The sequence below is a fragment of the Saccostrea echinata genome, unplaced genomic scaffold (assembly GCF_033153115.1).
Source record: "Saccostrea echinata isolate AGI-Se365-2 ecotype Australia unplaced genomic scaffold, CSIRO_AGI_Sech_v1 ptg000054l, whole genome shotgun sequence".
Lineage (NCBI taxonomy): Eukaryota > Metazoa > Mollusca > Bivalvia > Ostreida > Ostreidae > Saccostrea > Saccostrea echinata.
The window spans coordinates 30059411-30079167 of record NW_026889803.1 but is presented as its reverse complement, the minus strand read 5'-3'; the positions used below and the strand labels follow the sequence as shown (position 1 = coordinate 30079167).

General features: G+C 34.8%; 2 protein-coding genes across 2 annotated transcripts; both read right to left on the bottom strand.

Moving 5' to 3' along the window:
- Positions 1 to 225: 225 nt before the first annotated feature.
- On the bottom strand, positions 226 to 1761 carry LOC133204777 (uncharacterized). Its single transcript, XM_061340523.1, has one exon. It carries the CDS (start codon positions 1759 to 1761, stop codon positions 694 to 696), a length of 1068 nt encoding a protein of 355 aa, XP_061196507.1. The 3' UTR covers positions 226 to 693.
- A 773-nt stretch (positions 1762 to 2534) lies between these two features.
- Positions 2535 to 3720, bottom strand: LOC133205694 (uncharacterized). The gene is made up of 3 exons (XM_061341547.1): positions 3371 to 3720; positions 2854 to 2996; positions 2535 to 2758 (listed from the first exon to the last, which is right to left on the bottom strand). Exons 1-3 carry the CDS (start codon positions 3569 to 3571, stop codon positions 2566 to 2568), a joined length of 537 nt encoding a protein of 178 aa, XP_061197531.1. The 5' UTR covers positions 3572 to 3720; the 3' UTR covers positions 2535 to 2565.
- Between the last annotated feature and the right edge of the window lie 16037 nt (positions 3721 to 19757).

Here is a 19757-nt window from a genome sequence, read left to right as displayed (position 1 = left end):
AGTCTGCAAGGGTTCAAACTCCATAATTTTTCAAATGTACCTGAACAACAAAGTTGTACAAGCATCCCACAGCAGTGGCATGTGCCCAGGGGGTCAAAGATCATGCCTGTCCCTATAAATCATGTGGTGGTAGCAAGACCAACTGAATCAAGAAAAAGGAAACCTGTGACATGCCAGTTAGACTTAAATCAAGAGTATGTGAAAAAGACAAATACTTTCCTCTTTTAGAAATATAACCATTGTATTTTTAATAATACAATATTCTTCATGGCTACAATTAATTGGCTATAAATATGAGATCAGATTTTATAACAGTCTTAATAATAAGATAAAAATTATCCACTTGACAAAATCTTAATTCATACATCATATTTTAATATCAGTCTACCCAAAGTGTCCAAAAATGACATAATGCAGCTGAGTTCATTAAAAGGAACCCCTCTGGAATACACAGTATCAGCAGAGCATCCATTAGTAAACACTCCCCTTGGTGATGTGCAGATAGGCTCAATATTGTCATATCAGGTACATGTTCACAATAACCACAATAAATATTTATTTTAAAAATATAAATGCAGTTGGGGAACTGCCTATAGTTTAAAAATACAGTACATGTATATATAAATTATCCATTGAACAATGCTAAATGCAAAAATCAATGACATGGGTCACAACTAACATGAATAAAGTAAACTATTTACTATGTTTATTGTCTGTTACAAACACATCATGGAATAATGTCAAGTGACAACATACAGACCAAATTTTGTTAATATTTTTAAATAATGATGTTGGAATGCGCACAGACAGTATCTTGTAGGTTTTAACTTTAGCAATAAGTCTTTCAATGTGCACACGATGCTTTGCAATTTTTTCAGTAAGGATGGTATCTGAAACTGACATCTGAGATGTTGATGAAGCCATTGGTGGAATATTCAGCAGTAAATTAAGTTTACATAATTCTTCCTTAATAGTAAAACCTTTATCAGCCATAATAGCATCACCATCTTTAACATAACCCTTCAACTTTAGTGTTTCAAGAACATCATAAAACCCAGACTGTTCACATATTTGTTTATCTGAAATACATCCTGTAAACAATTCGGATGCAGAAATCACTGAACCATTTGGATCACAACCAATTAATGCCTTTAAAGTAGTACTAGACTTATAATCACTATAAAGCTGACTTTGCAAACCAAGTGCACATGGTGCTTGTGCTCTAAATTCAGTCCCATCAATTATTATTAAAGTTGTGGGGTAATCATGTTTAAAATCTTTTGGCATGTTATTAATAATAATATCACGATGTGGCCAAATACAAAGTTGCCCTAACTTTAAGTACATAAGTGAAATCCAAGTATTGAATACAATTCCTGATGACTGTAGTGAAAGTTTAAACCTTACTGATATATCTTTAAGACCAAAGTTATGTCTTAGTCTACATAAAGTTAAAAACAGTCCATCTTGCAGTGACAATTTCCTTATGTCTTTGCGACCCTTTTCATAATTTATCGAGGATCCATCAGATACCAAAAATGCCAGAAGACTAGCAAATCTAATGTACACAATACCAGTGTAATACTTAAATACATTTTTCAACTTTCCCTCTCTTCTTAATACTTCATCAACTCCAAATGTTGGCTTCTGATTTTCAGATTTCTGTTGATCTTTAAGCTCTTTTACTTCTGTTTTCAGTTTGCAGATGGTGTCTTTATACTGCTTCTCTTTTTCTCTTAACATGTGTAGTTCAGCAGCCATTGCAAACAAATCAATCCCAGAAACCCCTAGAAAAGAAATTAATATATTTGTACTTCAATTGCTGATACTGTGAAATATTTTTCAGACAAAAAATATTAAGGAAGTTGAGCCAGCAATGTCAAATGGTTGTGGCAATACAGATGTGTTTCACCAAGCCCCTGTTCCTTTGCCACTGCAGTTTACAGATTTAAATGAAGATTACAAAGAATGTGAACCTATTGAAATTGAAATCAATACTCGCGAACAAAGCGAGTCTGCACTGTGGTATAATGAACGAAAAAAGCGACTAACTGCTTCTAATTTTGGCAAAATCTTACAAAGAAAATCAACACCTAATGACAAATTTTTAAAAAGCTTGTTTAGTTTAAAAAAGATTACAGCCCCCTCTTTGGATTATGGTAAAATTCACGAAAAGGATGCGAAGTCCAGATACTTAAGAGACTACCCGTCTAGACATATTCATTCATGCGGCCTTGTTATAAACAAGGAGTTTGCTTTCTTAGGGGCAAGTCCAGATGGTAAGGTTTGTGACAATGGCCAATGTGGCCTTCTGGAAATTAAGTGTCCTTACTCTGCTAGGAACATGACAATCACAGAAGCATGTGACAATATTAGAGATTTTTTTTGTCTGCTAACAATGACACAATTACACTGAAAAACACTCATGCATATTATGCACAAGTTCAGGGTCAACTCCTGATCACAGGTTGTACATTTTGTGATTTTGTTGTTTTCACACAAAAGGATATTTTTGTAGAAAGAATACAGCCTGACCTGCCATTCATGGCCACTATGCTTAAAAAATTATGTGTTTTCTTCAAAACCTATGCAAAACCATTTCTTGCAAATCAAAATGTACAATACTGAATAAAATAGAGAAACATTTTGCTTACAAGGTTCTTCTGTTTGTACAGCAATGTTGCTACTGTTGTTAATTTTGATTGGAACTTCATTCTCCATTGGAATTGAATCCACACTGCCTTCTCCATCCACGGTACTGTAATAAACAAAGCATTTTTTAACCATACTAGTTCATTAAAAAAATGAACTTTCAATGATCTGTGTGCATACAGTTTACATGTGGGGTTCTACCTTAGAATTCTCTTCTTTGATGACACTGTGTGATTTTCAGAATAATTTCGTTTGAGAGGTAGTCTTGTTGGCCGAAGAACTGAGCCATCAGCTGGTATTGGATCTGGAAACTGCACAGTTGGTCCATTACCTCCAACGAAATGCTGTAAATGATTTTAAGAAAATAATAAAACTTAATAGTATGTCCGAAATTTTTTGCTACCGTACTGGTATATTAAATGCATGACCATTTTTTAAAAGATTTTTCGTAGTCAAAGAAATACAAAACGCACGATCAGTCCTAGTCTGAATCATATTCTGTACACAGTCATCTTTATAAATAAAATCATTCCCTTTTTTCTCTCTTTCAACATAAAATAAGCCTCAAGCTATCCTCACTTTAGTGCCACCCGAATTTGCACGAAAATGTAGCATAATCTTGTACATCATGAATAGCGATTTACCTCGTTCTTGCATGTTTTTTAAATAAAATTTAATACTTATTACCCTTTGAACATGAAAATATCAACAGTCATACCTTTGAACAAACTGCTTTATGTTTATTTATCCGCTGGACGTTCAGCTGGTCGTGTGGGCGCCCGCATGCCTTGATCCAACGAAGGCATTTCTCCAGATTAGTCTTAGGTTTGGGGAACAAAATAAGCTTTACACCATTCTCTAACCTCTCTGGGTACCTCTCATCAACATTACAGGTCCCCCAAGCGCATCGCAAAACCATTTCGCCCAAAAGTTTGGTCTGCCTTACAGACTTCCCACAAGTTTATTTGTGGGACAACATGGCCGCCGATCGAAGTGTCTCTGTGCCTAATTATGCGTAACGATCTGATTGGCTGATAAAAAGCATTTGATTGACAGGCCGGAACTATGAATTGTTCTCGAAGCCAAATTTAATGCTGCCACCCAAAATGGCAGTATAAAAAGGTGAAAATTCCGATGTTCTCAGTGTAAGGCATATGCAGAAGGGCTATGACCAAGGGTTATAAGGTATGTTTTGTTATGGGAAAAATAAAAGTATATGTTAGAATATCATGTTTTTCGGGCGCGATAAATATACTCTCTGGTCGTCCGACCAATTTTTTTTTTCCAGATCAGCGACCTTACCTTAGCTTACCTTAATTCTTACACTATACAAAAGATCGCATGAATGTTAATATAAATGATTTTTAACAGCACGGCTCTATTTTCCCCATAGCTTATTATTAGTAAACCAAGTTTACTATTCCTATGGAATTAATTTTCGAATTTGAAGCATGTGTTAATCATTAAAGTATTCTTTTAAGGAACTTGCAAGACCACTTGATATTATATAGTTACATATTATTAATGCAAGGAAATGCATGATATGAAGGGAAAAGCAGTCAAGAAAATACCCCCCCCCCCCCACACACACACACACACACCACCACCACCACCACCACCGGCAAAAAAATGGACGGTAATTTTCCTTGTACATTCTGTCGAATTTTCAACTGCTTGACAGAAAGTACATGACAAAAAGTACATGTAAACTCGTAGAATAACTTTCAAATTTCTTTTCTGGTATCATAATAACACATAGGTATTATACTAGATAATTTCTATGGCTGTTGTTGACTTAATTCGAAGTTCACATTATTAAATATATAGTGATACCTAATGTGCTTTCTACTTATATCAGTTAAGAAAACCTTTTAAAAAGTTATCATGTTATGAAACTGTCTTAACTAGTAACTAAAATATGGAAACACACTGACAAAAAAAGAAACCTACATGTAATCCTTTGCAATATAGGAATGTGTTTGTAAAAAAAAAAATCACTCGAAAATTTCGCCAAAAGAATATTTCTGCTCCAGAGATCGAAAAATGTATTTTGAATACAAAGTACGCACTACCTTTAATTTTTCATCCTATGACAATACAGCTACATATAATTATAATAGGCTGCTCTTAATCATTTTGTTAAATAAATATAATTAAATTCATCAAAACAAAAATAACTGCACGATATTTGTTTTCCTTGACCCAATAAAAACCATGCTGTTTTTAAAGTGAATTTAATTATTTACTCTTCATTTAAAGTTAACTGATAATTAAACCCGTTTTGGAGTGTCCCCTAAATTCCTTAATTATTCTTAAAAATAACATAATATAAGTATAGTCTTGTTTTCACTGCAAGAATTGGGCATCCTATAAAGGCTTGGGTTGAACTGTAAATTTTTCAATAAATTATCTACATAATTTTTAATAAATATCTTTCCATAAATTTTACAATTCAATCTCTGTGTATATCCTTCCATTAATAAATGTAAAGAAGTTTTCATTTTCGGTATGTATGTAACGGTGTCTTATTATAAATCTGGAGCATGGAAATATAAATAAGTCCGTTTCAGGGTTCTACTGACATCTCCATTTATTACATTCACAGATGAACACATAGAATAGTTGGAATAATGGAACAATGAAGGAATTTGGAATAATGCCCTGAAAAATCATAATAACAAATAATAAATACATAGCATAAAATATTCTGATATATCCGTATCAATATAGTAATTACAATCTGCGGTTAACAGATACGCTGCATAAAGGGAGGTAACTCTGTACATGATTTACATACAATCAATGCCCCCTTTTAATATTACGCTTTGAAAAATATAAAAACATATATACGACAAAAACTGATGTATATGCTGCAATAATGTCTACACAGACTTTACTATTTCAGGATTGTCATAAAATATATAAAAACATTAATATCATAAATATCATACCAATCTATGGGACTGAGCCTCTCCCATTCATTGTAGTCACAATATGGCTCACTGTACACGTATGTCCAGATCATAAAACTACAAATTATCATAGTTTACATAAGTAAACCTATCATCATAAAAACATCTAGTAGATATATATAAAATAAAAAATACTTTCAATAAAATAGTTACTCCCTAATTACTGTCTCTCAAATCAGATTCTGACTGTGCTAGTGCTATGGAATTACGTAACTTTGGCAAAATTACAGATTTTACAGTTAAATCAAATATTAGAAATCATATTAGAATTAGTATATAAATGTTATCTTACCTTAATAGAGAAAAGTATTGTCTCTATCAATGTCAGAAGGTCGTAATTATAAAACTTGGTAAATACAACCCTTTCTGGACAAATACTGGACAAAGAATGACCATAACAAACAACTTTTTGGAGGGAAAAATACTGAACCAATAAAACACAACCTTACAAAGTCCAAACCAATGAAAACAGTGAATACTTCAAACCAAAGACCAAAGACCAGAACCTTCATAACCCAAGGCAATAATAATTAAGTACAGGTACTGCCTGTTCTACTTGGGTGACCTTTAAAGATTTAATAATGCATTTATATTTACAATTTAAAAACATATGAAATACATTATAGATTTATTAAATAAATTAATAAATCTAATACTGTAACACACTTCCCCTCCTTTTAAAATGACTTCCACGTCATTCAAATGGAGACTTACCACTTATCTGGTACTCTGGCATAATCAGGAAAATCTGAAATTAAAACAAAATTTATACAATTAAAACATTATAACTTTTCAGTAATCATTTTTAAAAATGCTTTTGACATATCTCTGTCCATTTTTGTTAGCTGTGATGCCATATTCTGAAAGTATATCAGTTTCTCTTTCCACTCAGGCTGTTGTGGTATCTGTTGACAACATACATAATTCTTCATCCATGCTGGCTTCTTTTTAACTCGTCCTGATCTCCTCGGTAACTCATCTGTCTCAATTTCATCAGGACTGTCATCCTTATCAGCATGGATATCATCAACATGGTCATCATGAACATCATCTTCATGGCCATCATAAGCATCTTGGTTGTCATCTTCTTGCAGATTACTTCCATCATCATCAAGGTTGTCTTCATCAATATCATCCACCATTCCACTAGCATCTGGCTCATCAGATGCTACACTATCCGCTTCCCCTGGCTCATCAATGGTTTCAGCACTTACCTGGTCGTCACCAGTTACAATGTTCAAACCTACTGCCTCCTCAGACAATGCCTTAGACTTTACAGGGTACTCCACTGTAAGACACAGATCATCTTCATCATCATCAGATTCCATCTGATGGAGGATGGCAGGCTCGTGACCTCTCTTACACTCTTCTCCATTTTTCCTCTGTCTTGCCCTAGGAACTGGAATGGGTGTCTTGGCTGATCCAAATGGTAATAAAAGATTTCTGTGGAGAATTCTTAACTTACCTTGGTTATCTTCTCTTTTAACTTTGTAAACCGGTATTGATGAATTGGGCTGACTTATGATGATGTATGGCTTATCTTCCCACTTATCTTGAATTTTATGCTTCCCGTCGAAACTTACAACTTTGACTAATACCCGGTCTCCTTCTTTCAAAATGACTCCTCTAACCTTAGTGTCATAATGCCATTTTTGTTTTAGCTGGGAATTCTTAGTTGCTGTTTTAGCTTTCTGGTATGCATCTTGTAGATTCCTCTGTAGTTTTTCTAAGTAAGTTGATGTTGAACTTGATTGAGAATTCCTTTCTATTCCAAAGACTAAGTCAACTGGCAAATTTGGTTCTCGGCCGAACATCAAAAAATAAGGAGAAAAACCAGTTGTATCATGTGTTGTACAGTTGTATGCATGGACCAATGGGTTGATGTAATTTTTCCAGTTATGTTTCTGTTCAGGATCCAAAGTGCCTAACATGGAAATAAGTGTTCTGTTAAACCTTTCTGTGACACCGTTGCCCATTGGGTGGTATGGTGTTGTACGGGATTTGGCAATTCCAGTCAGTTGACATAAATCTTTGATGATATTACTACAGAAATTAGCTCCTTGGTCTGAGTGCAATTTTTGAGGTAATCCATAGTGCACTATAAAATGGTTGAAAATGGCATCTGCTGTAGTACGGGCAGTCTGGTTCTTTGTTGGTACTGCTACAGCATACTTGGTAAAGTGGTCTGTAATCACCAAGATATTTTGGATATTACCTTTCGATGGTTCCAAGGTTAAATAATCCATACAAACCAATTCTAAGGGTTGAGTTGTTTTGATGTTAACTAACTCTGCTCTCTGGTTGTTAGGAGTCTTAAACTTGATACACCTGTCACACTGTTCTATCCAATTGCTGACATCAATATACATCTTGGGCCAATAAAATCTCTCTCTTATTAAAGCTATGGTCTTTTCTCTTCCGGGATGACCCATGTCATTGTGCAGATATTGTAGTATAAGATGACTGAATGAATTGGGAATGATGAACTGATGATGAATAATCCCATCAATTTTGGTTTCTCTCACAAGCAAATCATCTTTCAACTTTAACCTCTTGAAATTTCGATGAAGAATAGCCTCTGTTTCATTCTTTGCTGTATTCTTGGGAGGTTTTCTTCCTGCTCTTATGTATTCAATCATCATTGAAATGGTGTCATCATTCCTCTGTATTTCTTTTATATCAATATGGCTACTGTCTTTGTCTTGTAATTGTTGTACTAACTGGCATACAGAATGAGGCAAGGAAACTGGAAGGGTCTCGATATATGGTTGTTGATGTTCTGAATTAATAATGGCACTAATAGCTTCTTTATCCATAGTTTCTGTTCTTTCAGGTAATCTTGATAAAATGTCTGCATCAGTATTGGATTTTCCAGGTTTGTACGTAATGCTGAAATTGTATGAAGATAAAGCAGCTATCCATCTATGGCCAGTTGCATCTAATTTGGCTGTTGTTAAAACATATGTCAAGGGGTTGTTGTCAGTGAAGACAGAGAAAGTTTGTCCTGTGAGGTAATCAGAAAACTTCTCTGTAATAGCCCATTTTAATGCTAGAAATTCCAATTTATGGGTTGGGTAATTTCTTTCTGATTTGCTAAGTCCCCTACTGGCATATGCTATGACCCTTTTAACTCCATCTTGTTCTTGATACAGAACCGCTCCTAAGCCACTTTGACATGCATCGGTATGTAATTCAAATGGACTGTTGAAATTGGGATAACCAAGTACAGGAGCTGATGTTAGCTTTTCCTTTAGTGCATTAAATGCTGATTCCTGGGATGGTCCCCATGTCCATGTTGGTGGAAGCGGTTTCTTTTTTCCTCTTGGTTTCTTTCCAGTAGCCATGATATCGATCAAAGGTCGAGCAATCTTGGAGAAATTCTGAATGAATTTTCTGTAATATCCAGCGAATCCTAAAAATTGTCTTACGTCTTCTGGATTTTTCAGAGTAGGCCAGTTTTTGACTTTAATAACTTTGTCAGGGTCCGCCTGTACCCCATTTTCAGACACAATGTGTCCTATATACTTCACCCTTTTCATGAAGAAAGAACATTTCTTTGGGGATAACTTCAACCCAAACTTCCGGAACCTTTCAAAAACTTCTTTGAGGCGGTGAAGATGTTCCTCAATAGACCTAGAAAAAACAATGATATCATCTAAATATATAAAACAAATTTGCATATGGAGATCTCCTAAACATTGTTCCTGTAATCTTTGATAGGTAGCTGGAGCGTTAGCTAATCCGAAAGGCATTTTATTAAATTCAAAGAATCCCAATGGTCCGACTGTAAATGCTGTTCTTTGTTTATGTTCTTCAAGAATTTCTATTTGGTGATAGCCGGACTTAATATCTAAAACGGTGAAGTAGCGATTACCGGCAAGCGAGTCCAAAATTTCATCTATTCTCGGCAATGCATAATTATCTCTCACTGTTTTGGAATTCAATTGCCTATAATCCACATACATCCTCAAAGAGCCATCTGGTTTCTTCACTAAAACAACATTGGAAGAAAATGGAGAGTGAGATGGTCTAATTACTCCACTGGCTAGTAGCTCTTGTATGTGGTTTCGGACTTCTCCAATCATAGCTGGTGGTATGCGCCTGTATTTCTGTTTGAAAGGTGTAGTGTCTGACAACTCTATGTGATGATACACTTTGTCTGTAGTACCAATATCAGTTGAACTTGTTGAAAAGATGTCTTGGAATTCTGAAATAAGTCCTTTACATCTTTCTTTCTCCTGTTCTGACAGAGTCTCTGAAATGTGGACCTTCTCAAAGATGTTCTCTAATACTGTTGGTGATGTATTAGGATGAGAGGTTTCTGCAATGGTAACAGGCTGCATCTCACAAAGAAGTGCTCCTGGTGCTATTGACACTGTCCGAGTTGTCACATTACTTATTTCTACAGGTGTTAAATTGTCATCCTGACAGTTGTAGTAGTGCAAGGTAGGAGTTATATCTAAGTCTGATGGGATGCTAGATTTGAAAGTTGGCTGCAACATGGCTAGTACCTTCTGGTATGGAACTCTCTTGTCGAGGTATGCATTGACAACAACTTTTCCGTTAGGTGGAATCAGGATTCTTGATTTCTCTGCTGACTTCAAAACAGCAAGTCTATTTCTGTTCCTTTCTAGTTGTTTTTGTCGAAGAGCAATACCAAAGCCAGATACCATGGTGCATGCATATCAGCATCCTGAAGAAATCTAGAACCATACTCTGTTCTGGTAATGTCCATCAGATGACTTAAGATATTTGTTCCAATCAAAACAGGTACATTAGCATTATACTTGCTATCAGGAACAACTAAAAAGATACATTCCTTCAGAACTTCCAATGAAGAGAGTCCATGAGTGGCTAAATCTGCAATGACATATCCCAAATAAGGCATCATCTGCCCATCAGCACATTCAATGTCAAGTTGTTCCTCTAATGGATAAAGTGCTGTTCCATCTCGCAGATGTGTCTCAAAAAATGTTTGCGATATTGTGGAGACAGTAGCTCCAGTGTCCAATAATGCAGAACATGGAACTCCATTAATAGCCACTTGAACCTCATTTGATGTTCCTACTAATTCTTCCGATAAGTTGTTGGGACTGTTTCTTCTTCTGCCAGACCCTTGTCCCCAGGATTTGGCCATCTGTAGTTTAAAGATTTCTGATGATCAATTCTGACTCTGCAACCAATAGCTATATGTCCTTCTTGACCACATCTGTAACATACGACTTTATCAGATCTCCGATCCTGTTGCTGATTAGTCTTCTTAAAAGTAGTAAATCTGGGCTCAGGCATCCTAGGAGTGTAGCCTCTACTAGGATACTGTCCTCTTCTTCCTCTTTGAAAAGGCTGTCTGTTTCTGTTGTTATACGAACTATAGTTGGGTGGTTTATAATAAGGCTGCTGCTGCATTGCCTTCAGCTGGTTTATCTGAGCTTGCAAAGCTTCATATTTGTCGTCATCAACTGCAGTTTTTTCTGAGGAGATCCCTGATTTTACTATGGCTGGCTTTACTTTTGTTGATTTGGTCTGCCCTGGATGTTCTGTCTCGATCTTTCTCACCTCTACTCGTAATTTGTCAAAATCCTTAATTGAGTGAAATAAGTATCCAGAAATATCTTTTAAGTCTTGTCGCAGACCTTTATAAAACATTGTACGTAACATTTCATTTGCCGCATAGTTCTGGACCTTCCCCAACTTCATGGCAGTGTTCAGAATTTCCTCTAACCTGCAGCTCCAAGCTGAACAGGTCTCATCTTCACGCTGTTTAGCACTGTAAAACTCGGCTAAAATGTCTTCTTTTTCCAGAACATTTCCATAAATGCTGTCTAACTTGGAAAGAATTTCTTCTACAGTGGCACCAACTCCTAATCTCATCACAACTTTGGCTGCCTCTCCTTTCACAGATCTCCTAATGGCTTGTAATAAGGATTCTTCTGAATGAGCTTCCCTAATAAGACAGGTAACTTCATACTTCCACAGGTCATAGGAAGTTTCACCTTTTCCATCACCTGAGAACATGGATATCCGTAAAGGAGATTTCAGATAAACATCTTTAGAAGATGATGATGCTGCAGTGACTGGTTCTTTGGATTTGGTCTCTGCAATAGAATGACTGGCTGCCCAAGTTACAAAACTTTCTGGATTTATCTTCATCTTCTGCAATGCCATCCAGAACTGTTTCATGTCTTCCTCTGACATTGTACTTTCTGCTGCCTCGGCTTTATGTCCTTTAGGTTCCATTTTAAATTCTGTCGTAATTGCTGGCTTCTCTTTGGGCCTAGCATCTAAAGGTTTCTCTGTTTTTGTTTCAGTTGTAGTCTCTGATTTGTCTGCTGTCTTAGCTTTTGCTTCGGACATGGTTGTATATACAGATCAATGGCAATAAAATATTATGTACAAATAAAATAATATACAATGCAATTTTCAGGAGGGTAGTTCTAACTGAACTATAAAGAACATAGGGCAATTTTAATGTAATGAATTTAAAGGAGGGAGTTCATAACTGAACTACTGAAAAGGGATTTTTTTTAAGCAATGTATTTAAACAGGAGGGTAGCTCAATGCGCGAGCTAATTGCAAAGGGTAAGGTTATATGTACTTAACAAAAGTGAAAGTAGAATTGCACTTCCGGTATGAAGTTGCACTTCCGGTACTGCAGTTAAAGTTTAAAGGCAAAATTCAAAGTACAATATTTCTTATGATACCCAATGTGTAACTACTACACTAATCTACATAATTACGAATGCTGTATGTCGATAATGATGATCTCTAAATAATGTTGTATATTCACTAAAAAAAATAATCTGCTGAAATATAAACAGTTGTAGAACGCTCTGTATCGAATATAAATGTCAAAATCAGCTGGTAACAAATTCAATGAACAAGAACTGAAAATAAACTGCGTTTACGATCCAAAAATCTCCTGAAAAAGAATAAGGGTATCAGACTATCTATACTATACCTGGTATTCAAAGTTAATAAGAAAAAAACAACAAACACTGAAGATATAAAACAAATAAATCAAATTTTAACTTTTTGTTTACAAAATCACGTTTTCTAAAGTCGTTTCCGGTTAAAACGGATTTAGCGGATATCGAGCTCGATCGAAATTACGCAATCGGAAAAGTAGGCAGTGCTTAAGAAAAAAAACCGAACCCGATGATAAATAAATCAATACTTTAAGGGAAGTTTGGAGAAAATGACAGACAAAACGCTATACCATTATTCTAAAAAAATATGAACTTAATGTAAAACAACTTTTCACTGTATCAACACCCACTGCTCACTGGATCAGACGACAGACTCAAAATGAATAGGCTACACTTCAAAATACCATACTTGAGCACTAAATAAACTACTTGACCAACTGCAACAAATTAATTATCTGTCAAAGTGTCAAGATGTCTTTGTCAAAAGGGATAGATATTATTTACTACATTATTGTAAGTTCTGATTTAGTAAATCAAGGGTATCTGGGTACTTGGATGGTGCGCAATGTGCAATACCTCACTTACCCATACGTCTTCCTCTCCGGTACTTCAATTCTTCAAATAATATAACTTATATGTGGGTACCCAATAAAATAGCTAAACTATAGTAAACCTATATACACTTTGACAAATTGTTGATCAACACTATAACAGTACTGGCCAGCTATTAAAATAATATGATCTACCTCTAGTTAAACTAGAATATATACATGTATTGCTAGTTGCTTGAAAGCACTGTAAAAATTCTGTTCAAAAACTCACCGATCAGCTGATACTCCAATGTCACATAGCAAAAATATACAACAATCACAAAAAATGATACTACTCACACAAGACATTAAGCTCACAGTTTGTCACAGTAATCACCGGCAATATATGTCCAAGTCAATGGGTTGGCCAATATAGTGGTAGAATTCACACGCACAGCTGTGTCTATTCAGGTGTAACAGATCACTGATGATCTAACTGGTCAACGGGAAAGTCGAACACTCTTAGGAATGTGTCATCTGAAATGATGTTCAATCAGGAGAGTCCCTACATGGGCGCCATTTTGTAACGGTGTCTTATTATAAATCTGGAGCATGGAAATATAAATAAGTCCGTTTCAGGGTTCTACTGACATCTCCATTTATTACATTCACAGATGAACACATAGAATAGTTGGAATAATGGAACAATGAAGGAATTTGGAATAATGCCCTGAAAAATCATAATATCAAATAATAAATACATAGCATAAAATATTCTGATATATCCGTATCAATATAGTAATTACAATCTGCGGTTAACAGATACGCTGCATAAAGGGAGGTAACTCTGTACATGATTTACATACAATCAATGCCCCCTTTTAATATTACGCTTTGAAAAATATAAAAACATATATACGACAAAAACTGATGTATATGCTGCAATAATGTCTACACAGACTTTACTATTTCAGGATTGTCATAAAATATATAAAAACATTAATATCATAAATATCATACCAATCTATGGGACTGAGCCTCTCCCATTCATTGTAGTCACAATATGGCTCACTGTACACGTATGTCCAGATCATAAAACTACAAATTATCATAGTTTACATAAGTAAACCTATCATCATAAAAACATCTAGTAGATATATATAAAATAAAAAATACTTTCAATAAAATAGTTACTCCCTAATTACTGTCTCTCAAATCAGATTCTGACTGTGCTAGTGCTATGGAATTACGTAACTTTGGCAAAATTACAGATTTTACAGTTAAATCAAATATTAGAAATCATATTAGAATTAGTATATAAATGTTATCTTACCTTAATAGAGAAAAGTATTGTCTCTATCAATGTCAGAAGGTCGTAATTATAAAACTTGGTAAATACAACCCTTTCTGGACAAATACTGGACAAAGAATGACCATAACAAACAACTTTTTGGAGGGAAAAATACTGAACCAATAAAACACAACCTTACAAAGTCCAAACCAATGAAAACAGTGAATACTTCAAACCAAAGACCAAAGATCAGAACCTTCATAACCCAAGGCAATAATAATTAAGTACAGGTACTGCCTGTTCTACTTGGGTGACCTTTAAAGATTTAATAATGCATTTATATTTACAATTTAAAAACATATGAAATACATTATAGATTTATTAAATAAATTAATAAATCTAATACTGTAACATGTAATGAAAATAATTTGCCTAAATCAGCGGCATGCAGCTATACATGTAGCTACTATGCTACATGTAACAGTGTAATGTGTCCGCTGAGTTACAAAGACAACTACAATCAACTGATTAAAGTCTAGCTGTACCATTCATTATTATGAATGATGGATGTACATTCGAAATACTTTATGAATATAATATTACATGTATTCATATTTTTTTAAACTATATTCAATGAAAGTTTTAATAACATCCATATCTGCTCAAAAACTTAATACGATATGTAACAATAAATATGAATATGTAAGCGTTTTTATCAACTTGAAAATCTTAAAGCGTCATTTTAAAGAAAGAGTTTGAGATTCAGTTTCTCCTTTTCCAAAGCTATTGTCACTGTTTCAGCCATGATGAATTAGACTGTGTGTGGTCACCCCGTGTATACATCTTTAGACATGCAGTGACTACCCTCTATTGTTATCTAGGTATTACATGTAGCTGTATCCCGAATATATATACATGTATGTACATATTCACACATTGGTAGTCACTAGAGGAGAGTTACAGGTGATCGAACAAAGGCGAATCCAGTAAATAATTCCAGTCATTGATTCAAAAGTACTTTGATAAGGAGGGGAAAAGAGATCTAATTATGAATTCCAAACTGCAATTAATCAGTTAATCGCAATAATTAAGTTTTAACGACAAACATAATTTATTATCACATTCACGATATACCTCACAGGCATACAAAACACTGTTTCAGGCCCGTAGTGCATCAATGTGTTTCAAAGTAGAGAGTTTGACAAGTAATAAGCCAAAAAAAAACAAAACAAAACAAAGCAAAACAAAACAAAAAACAAAAACAAAACAAAAAAACCCAAAAAACAAACAAACAAACAAAACAAAAAAAAGGAATGAAAAATCCCCATTTGCCGTGATTTTTCAGTGTTTGACCGTAAAACAACAAAAATATGTGTGGGTGGGTGGGGTGGGGGGCTTCCAAATGAAAATTAACTTAGAAAAACTATTCTCATAAAAATTGCCCCACCCCCCGTGAACATGTTCCCACATTGACAGGTCTGTTTTAATTAAGGAAAAACATAAGGAAGAAGGTTTACTACTCATAGATTATATAAATATATACTTAGAGGACTAGTAGATTTCTTTTCTATGGGGCAATATATAATTTTATGTACTATATTCCAATCCTTCTCTTTATAAACAGAAATTCTTCAAAATGTAATCTTTATCTTGAATTCAATCAAACGCACCCAGGAATCAGACACTTTGAAGCTCGTGTACCGACTGGCGGCTGAAATAAGCCTGTTCTAGTGTTTTTCAATGGATTTAATACGAAGTTAAACTGTACATCTTGTGGCGCTGTAAGTGATTGAGAACCATTTAATATACAATTAATGAATTATTGATGGAGGATGCATACATGAGACAAGTTCATACTTCAGGCTTTGCATGCCTAATACAGAAGGTTGATCACTCATTCACTGATCAGCTGTTCCGTTCTAAGATGCTTCTGTTCGCCAGATTTACAATGTAAGTAAACACACAAACAAACTTTGTCTGTCCCTAAACAGCCAAACACATATTTTAAAATACATATGTACCTTGTCAAGTGGAAACACAATGACCCATTTGAAATATGACTGCTCTGACATAAATGATTGACCCCAATGTGAGAGGGTGGGGGTTAAGATAATGTGATTAAAGTGAATCAGAAGTCCTAACATAGGAGATGAAGGTACCTCTGTCATAACAAAACAAGATGGCAGTCAAAACAAATCCAGAAGAGGGAGACGTCCAGGCTCAAAAAACAATTCAAGAAATAACTTAATGTCGAGACCAAGCTCACCAGCAATACTGTCTCATATAATACTGTCTCCTAACAAATTCCAGTTATTACAAAACGAAGATAACAATGAGGACACCTGGGTATGTGAAAACTGTAACAAACCCTTTTCAAATCTTGATGCAAAAATGCTAGAATGTCAAAGATGTAGGCATCATTATTGAATTAAATGTTTGAATAAGTCAGATATGGAGTATGAAGTACTGAGTACATCAGACTCTATGTGGTTTTGTGGCCCATGTAAAGCAAAAGTAGAAGAAAACCTTGCAACAGAATTAAAGATTGAAGAGAAATGCAAGGCCATTGTGATGGAATTCGAACAAAGAATGTCCAATATTGAAACTGTTGTTAACACAAAATGTGATGAAAGTGATGTTAGGAGGATTGTACGAGAAGAACTTGACCAAACCATGGTTAACAGAACTACATCTGAGGAGACGCATCAAGAAACGAATCAACCCGAGATAATAACCTCTGTCATCTCAGAAATAAATGAGAGAAAATCAAGAAAAAACAATCTCATCATTTATGGGGTAGAAGAGTGTTCGTCAGAGTCAAAAGAAGAAAGGAAGCAGTTTGATATGGACAAAATTACAGACATAGCTAAAACTTGCAATATAGATATCAAGAACTATAACATTGGCAAGGTCACAAGGTTAGGCAAATACAACAAGGAAAAACCAAAGCGACCAATCCTAGTCAAAAGTGAAACACCAGAACTGAAAATTGAAATTTTGAGAAATGCAAACCAGCTGAAGGGAGAGGGTAAGAAATATGACTCAATTGCTTTAAGTCATGACCTGACAAAATCTGAAAGAGAGGAGGACAGAAAGCTATATACAGAAGCCAAAGCAATGGAAAAAAAGTGCCAAGGAAATTTTTTATACAAGGTCCGAGGCCCTCCAGGAGCACGAAGAATAGTCAAAGTAAAACACCCAGAGTAAAAAACATAAGAAAAAGAAATTGTATAGATGTAAATAATATTGGTGGAGATTTTAATGTTCTAAGCAGTTCAAATTGTTTTTATACAAATGCAGACCAGTTCCGCAACAAATTTAATGAATTTCTAACTAGAGTTAGCACTGCAAAGCCAATAGTGATAGGCATAACAGAAGTGAAACCAAAGAATAGTGTTCATAGGCTTAGCCAGTCTGAATTTAGTTTAGACATAATTGGGGATTATGACATGTTTACAGTCAATGTCGACAATAACATTGGAAGTGGTATGATACTCTATATACACAAATCACTAAATGTTAAAGATGTGGCACTAGAAACAAAATATGAGGAGAACATTTTTGTTAAAATAAAACTTACCAACCAAGACAATTTACTGATTGGATTACTATACAGATCACCGTCGGATTCTCTGATGATGAGCGACAACAATAGTAATCTTCTTCAGTTAATAAGTGAAGCATCAAATAAACACTTTAGTCACATCTTAATGATGGGAGATATTAACTATCCAGGAATTGACTGGGAAAGTTGGAACACATTAAGAGACAATATTGAAACACCTGAATACAAATTTATACAGTGTATACAAGATAATTACTTGTATCAACATGTCACAAAACCAACAAGATGGAGAGGAACTAACACACCTCATGTGCTAGATCTTATATTTACAAATGAAGAGAATATGATCAGCGACCTTGAATACCAGAGTCCAATAAGCAAAAGCGACCACTGTGTACTGCAGTTTCAATTTAACTGTTATACAAAAATCAAAATCAATGACAGAAACAGAATGTACTATGATAAAGGAAATTATAAAGACTTCAACAAAGAAATAGAAGAAATCAACTGGGAAGTACTTCTGAACCAGAACGACGATATAGATAAAAACTGGCATAAGTTTCAAGACAAACTCTGTACACTGGAGAAGAGGTATATCTCGAGTAGGAGAATTAAAACATCCAGTAAAAGGAAAAGTGAATTCCCGATGGATAAAAAAAACTCTTGAAAAAATCCGAAGAAAGAATATATTATGTAGGAAATCCATAGAGTCTAAAGACCCAGTAGTCAGAGCGGAATACAACAAAGTAAGAAACCAGGTAAAGGCAGCTACAAACAAACTAAAAAAGAAACACGAGAAAAACCTGGCAATGAATGCAAAGAAAAACCCCAAAGCTATCTGGAAATATATAAAATCAAAATAAAAAACTAGATCAGGTATTGGAGAGTTACTAACAGACCAAACAGACCAGAACTCTAAAAAACAGATGATGACCAACAAAAAGCTGAAATACTTGCAACATTTTTCAACAGTGTTTTTACCAAGGAACCACTAGGAGAGGTGCCACAACTGCCTAGGAAAGAAATAAAATATAAAATGCCTTATATCATTATAAAGGAAGAGGACATATCAAAACTGTTGAACAAATTAAAAATAGATAAATCACCAGGTCCAGACAAAATACACCCGAGAATTCTTAAAGAACTAGCATCATCAATATCAAGACCCTTAGCGTTATTGTTCAACCAAACTGTCGAACAGAAAACTGTACCAAAAAGCTGGAAAGAAGCACAAATCACTGCTATATTTAAAAAAGGAAAGAAATGCATGGCCAGTAATTACAGACCAGTAAGTTTGACTTCGATCGTATGTAAGATCATGGAGACACTTATAAGAGAACAAATAATTAAACATATGAAGACAAACAAACTATTTACAGATCGACAGTATGGTTTCATATCAGGGAGATCAACTTCGTTACAGTTGCTAAGTGTTCTTGACAAATGGACTGAAGCCCTTGATAACGGCAGTTCTATAGATGTAATTTACATGGACTATATGAAGGCGTTTGATACAGTACCTCACAAAAGATTGATGAACAAACTGAAAGCATATGGAATAGAAGACCCTATATTAAGTTGGATATCTAGCTTTCTGAGTGATAGAAAACAACAAGTATCAGTAAAAAATGTAAAATCAACATGGTCTAAAGTGACATCAGGAATACCACAAGGATCCGTACTAGGGCCCCTACTCTTCGTTATTTTCATCAACGATTTGCCAGATACGGTGGACTCAGATGTGTATATGTTTGCAGATGATACTAAGATCTTCAACATCATCAATAAAAGTGAAGATAAAAAACAACTACAAAATGATTT

Coding starts and splice junctions, on each gene's coding strand:
- LOC133205694 (XM_061341547.1), bottom strand. CDS start 3,571: ATGGTTTTGCGATGCGCTTGGGGGACCTGTAATGTTGATGAGAGGTAC. Junction 2,997..3,370: donor ATAAAGCAGTTTGTTCAAAG/GTATGACTGTTG, acceptor AATCATTTACAG/CATTTCGTTGGAGGTAATGG. Junction 2,759..2,853: donor TCAAAGAAGAGAATTCTAAG/GTAGAACCCCAC, acceptor TGTTTATTACAG/TACCGTGGATGGAGAAGGCA.
- LOC133204777 (XM_061340523.1), bottom strand. CDS start 1,761: ATGGCTGCTGAACTACACATGTTAAGAGAAAAAGAGAAGCAGTATAAA.